Source organism: Rhincodon typus, chromosome 19 (genome assembly GCF_021869965.1).
Source record: "Rhincodon typus isolate 14 chromosome 19, sRhiTyp1.1, whole genome shotgun sequence".
Classification (NCBI taxonomy): Eukaryota; Metazoa; Chordata; class Chondrichthyes; order Orectolobiformes; family Rhincodontidae; genus Rhincodon; species Rhincodon typus.
In genome coordinates this window covers 15,893,108-15,898,066 of record NC_063350.1, presented here as the reverse complement: position 1 = coordinate 15,898,066, position 4,959 = coordinate 15,893,108, and the positions used below count along the sequence as shown (strand labels likewise).

The 4,959-nt window shown below is 42.4% G+C and overlaps 1 protein-coding gene across 1 annotated transcript in view; it reads right to left on the bottom strand.

The window, feature by feature from the left end:
• Positions 1 to 291: 291 nt before the first annotated feature.
• The window catches only part of LOC109911056 (myb-related protein B-like), a 24,984-nt gene continuing 20,316 nt past the window's right edge, over positions 292 to 4,959 (bottom strand). Inside the window, exons 9-10 of the mRNA XM_020510299.2 lie at positions 3,629 to 3,868; positions 292 to 660 (exon numbers count right to left, since the gene is read on the bottom strand). Of these exons, the coding sequence (XP_020365888.2) occupies positions 292 to 660; positions 3,629 to 3,868 (609 nt within the window). The remainder of the gene's footprint in view (positions 661 to 3,628; positions 3,869 to 4,959) is intronic.

Sequence of the window (4,959 nt, the reverse complement as noted above, 5' to 3'; positions counted from 1 at the left end):
ACAAGTCAGCTGGAGGGCAGAAAAAGAATTGCTCAGGAACGAAAACAGAAGTTGCTGAAAAAGCTCAGCAGATCTGACAGCATCTTTGAAGAAAAGAAAAAATCAGAATTAACATTTCAGATCCTGTGACCCTTCCTCAGAACTGAACCCGAAACAGGACCCAAAACGTTAATTCCGGTTTTTTTCTTCACAGATGCGGTCAGATCTGCTGAGCTTTTCCAGAAACTTCTGTTTTTGTTCCTGATTTACAGCATCCGCAGTTCTTTCAGTTTTTAAGAGAATTGCTCAGTTTTACTTCATTACCTGTGATGGTGAGAAAGGCAATGTCTTCACTGGAGTACTTTTTGGAGTCATGCTGCTGCTGGTACTGCTTTCAAAAATAGCAAAGCTATTCCCATAGCTATCATTGACAGGTGAAAGTGTAATTTTTGTTTTCTTCTTGCGCCTCAGGATCGTTGGTGGTGTACTGAAGCTTCCTGCAATTGGAGAGGTGATCATGGGTATGAGTTCACCCTTCTTAGCACTCTTGCTTAGGTCGGAGATGGTATTGGCATCAATGCGATATTCCGTCAAACTCTGCTGTGACGTCTTATCAGGAGTCTGTTTGATAAGATCCTCCGGTAAATCAAAGCAAGATAGATCAGACCACGTATCTGGATCCTTAGGTATGGAAAGTAGACAATAAAATCAAGACAATAAGCATTTCAGTACAAAAGCAAGAGATTACCTGCAGTACGCTTAGATTATCATCCATTCACCCATTCATTAATATCAGAACTTGAACGTTAATAGAATTACATATTGGAGGCAACCATTCAGGCCATCAGGAGTTAAGAGCTGAAGTGAAAAGCCAGTACTATACATCAAAACCTCCAAGTGAACATTTGAGAGAAAGGTGACCAAAAAAAGTGACTCTATAGTCTCTCAGAGATATGGGGGAGACAAATCAGTACAATCAGGTAGGTTTGCACCCAATGACAAATGGAGAAGATATTTCATGCTGCAAATATCTGTTACACTACATAAATCTGTTTCATTAATACTATAAATATCACTGATGTTTCAACATTTAAAAGCATGACAAAATATTTAGTGTCTAAATCAAAAGGTATCTTAAATGGAAATTGGACAATATTTGACTCATTGGACAACATGAACAAAGAACACTCCCAAATGGGAAAACACTCATTCAACAGTATACATGTATTATTTTACGTAATACAGATAAATCAGGGAGGCAGAATTGCTGTGGCAACATGCACTCTCCTCTTTCAGTTGCATTGATCTTGGGGTTGTTCAGTGTCCTTGAAACTCATGCCCATTTGTTCCGTGTTATCAGCCCATCTGGTCTTTTGTTTACCAACACAATTTTTCCTCTACGATTTCTTTCAGCATCTTTTCTGTATCACTGCTTCATGACACATGTCCAAAAGTAATTCAACTTTTGTCTGTCCACAACAGACATTAAGAATGAATAAAAACAAAATGTTTTTGTATTTTTTCTCTGATCAGTTAATACAACGTCTTGACCACCTTAAGTCACTAGACATTAAATAACACACTACTAGAATGGCATAACCGTCAAATGATTTTCCCAAGATAAACTATTTTGGCAAATCTGGATAAAGTCTTAGGCTGTTGGGTTTTTAGAGGACAGATAAATTTAACTATTTTGTTTTTGAAATTAATAGGCTCAAACTTCTGCTTTAGACAAAAATATTCTGTGAAATAAGAATAAGAATATTTTAAAAGTGCATAAAATTCTTAAAGTCAAGTTAGCATTAATATCTGGAACTCAAAAAACAAAACTAAATTTAATACTAAAGAATAATGCAGTATATTTAAAATTTTAACTCATGTGGAGCAAGCCAAGATCTATAAATGCATGTCCTCACCAGTTGCTCAGATAACTGTCAGACCCAGGTGGCCCCAAATCTCAGACGTCAAGCCACCATGCTAACTGTCACCACACTTAATGCAACACACGTGAAGGTGCTCTGCAAATATTTGGCTGAACCCTGCTGAAAAACCTGTGCGGTCCCTGGAATGCTTATTTACTTCTTCCTTGATGTATGGTAACGTTATGTTGTTATCTTAACAATCATCACCTTCTAACTCATCCCAACCAAAAGAAAAGATTTTTGGAGCCCCAGGGCAGGAAGGAAGGAGACTGAAGATTGACTATTACCCCCTAACATGTTTCAGCAACAACAAAAGAGATGAAAATCAATACTATTTCCACTCAATTGACTTTTGCCTCCTACTGGAGCCAAGGCAAGATCTGATAGGACCATACTCAATCATTAACTAAATTGCAAAGTGAAGTATCCCATACCCTCTAACAGAGAAAGAAAAATTTGCATACATGGCAGAATATGGTTAAGCGTAATACCACCCCACCCTCTTTCTAAAATAAATTGAAAAAAGATTTGCTAGAGGAAGTTTGCCCATCCTCCCTGGCTGAATAAATTGAATTTTCTGGGTCCTGCTTTTAACTCCAGTACCTCAGATAAGCCATATTTGCTGTGTCTCAAATCAGCTTCACCTTTGTTTTCAAATTATACAATAAACGGGAGAACACTTAGGAGCATTGACATGGAGATATCTGGGCATACAGATCCAGAGATCCCTGAAAGTGGCAACAATCGGTGGATAAGGCGGTCAACAAGGCATATAGCACACTTGCCTTCATCAGCCAGACAATCAAATATAAAAGGGTGGCAAGTTACGTTATGTTACTGCTGTACTAAACTTTAGTTAGGCCATATCCAGGACTATTGTGCGCAGTTCTGGTCACCACACTAGTAGAAATACATAAATGCTTGGGAGAGGGTGCAGAGAAGATTTACCAGGATGTCGCCTGATCTGGAGGGTTTTAGTTATGAGGAGGTTGGATAAACTCAGTTTTCATTGGAAAGACAGAGGCTGAGGGGCGACCTGATAGAGGCCTATAAAGTTATGAGAGGCCTACAAAATTATGAGAGGCATAGATTAAATGGATAGTCAGAGGTTTTTTCCCAGCACGGAAAGGTCAACTACAAGAGGGCACAGGTTCAACGTGACAGGGGCAAGTTTAGGGGAGACGTGCAGAGTTTTTCACAGAAGGTGGTGGGTGCCTTGAACACATTTCTAGTGGAGGCGGGGAAGCAGCCATGTTAGCAACATTTAAAGGCGTATCTTGATTGACACATGAATGGGAGGTAAACAGAGATAGAAACCATGCGTGGGCAATAAGTGGCAGGTCTAAAAAAGGACTAGAATCAGCACAGGCTTGTTCCTGTTCTACATTGTATTGTATATATTGTATTAACAGAATGGGCTTTACACACAAGCCTTTGAAGACACAAGGTTCCAGTGAGCAGTATTCACTGGATGTTGCGGCTGAGGTGGATGTAGCGCAAGAACATTAACGTAATGAAGTCAAGAGTTAAAAATACAAGACAGAGATCATTATACCACTGTAACAATTCACAGCATCTATCAAAATCAACCAAGATCCAGCATGGCACTTGAACATTAGGTAATTACTATACAAATGAACAGAGCTTGGCACTGACTCAAAACATTCTTGAAGAATCTTTCAAAATAGTTTGAGCATGGCTGCTTTCACAGTGTGTTGGGAACTTACACGTTTGATTGGCTCCAGAGGCTCAGAGAATTCAGGGGCTGACTGCGGAGAAAATATTGTCCCAGAATCTACAATCAGAAACATGCTGCCAGAACCCTCTTCTGGAGACTGATTATGTTCCTGCGATTGATCAGAAGCTGACTGATCTTGCTGAGTTTCAGAAATGCACGATTGTCCATGATCACCAGGTAATGTGTTATCCACAAGAATATTGCCTAGCCAGCTAGCAATACTGTCCTCCTGATGAAAGAAAAAAAGAAATGTAAAACCTCAACTCAAAAGGAATTACTAAAGACTGGCTTTGGGGTAAAGTGCAAAATGAACTCTGAATGGAGAAATATAAATGAGCTATGTAAACTCAAGTAATCATAAAAAAAGTCACCCAGACATACTTTAATGGCAACAAGGTGCAGGGCTGGATGAACACAGCAGGCCAAGCAGCATCATAGGAGCAGAGAGGCTGACGTTTCGGGCCTAGACCCTTCATCAGAAAAGGGGGAGGGGAAGGGGGTTTTGAAATAAATAGGGAGAGAGTGGGAGGCGGATAGAAGAGGGATAGAGGAGAGGATAGGTGGAGAGGAAACAAACAGGTCGAAGAGGCGGGGATGGAGCCAGTAAAGGTGAGTGTAGGTAGCGAGTTAGGAAGGGGATAGGTCAGTCCAGGGAGGACGGACAGGTCAAGGGGGCGGGATGAGGTTAGTCGGTAGGAGATGGAGGTGCGGCTTGAGGTGGGAGGAGGGGATAGGTGGGAGGAAGAACAGGTTAGGGAGGCAGGGACAAGCTGGACTGGTTTTGGGATGTGGTGGGGGGAGGGGAGATTTTGAAACTTGTGAAATCCACATTGATACCATTGGGCTGCAGGGTTCCCAAGCGGAATATGAGTTGCTGTTCCTGCAACCTTCGGGTGGCATCGTTGTGGCACTGCAGGAGGCCCAGGATGGACACGTCATCTGAGGAATGGGAGGGGGAGTTGAAATGGTTCGCGACTGGGAGGTGCAGTTGTTTGTTGCGAACCGAGCGTAGGTGTTCTGCAAAGCGGTCCCCGAGTCTCCGCTTGGTTTCCCCGATGTAGAGGAAGCCACACCGGGTACAGCGGATGCAGTATACCACATTGGCAGATGTGTAGGTGAACATCTGCTTGATGTGGAAAGTCTTCTTGGGGCCTGGGATGGGGGTGAGGGAGGAGGTATGGGGGCAGGTGTAGCACTTCCTGCGGTTGCAGGGAAAAGTGCCAGGTGTGGTGGAGCTGGAGGGGAGCGTGGAGCGGACAAGGGAGTCACCCTAGGCCCGAAACGTCAGCCTCTCTGCTCCTATGATGCTGCTTGGCCTGC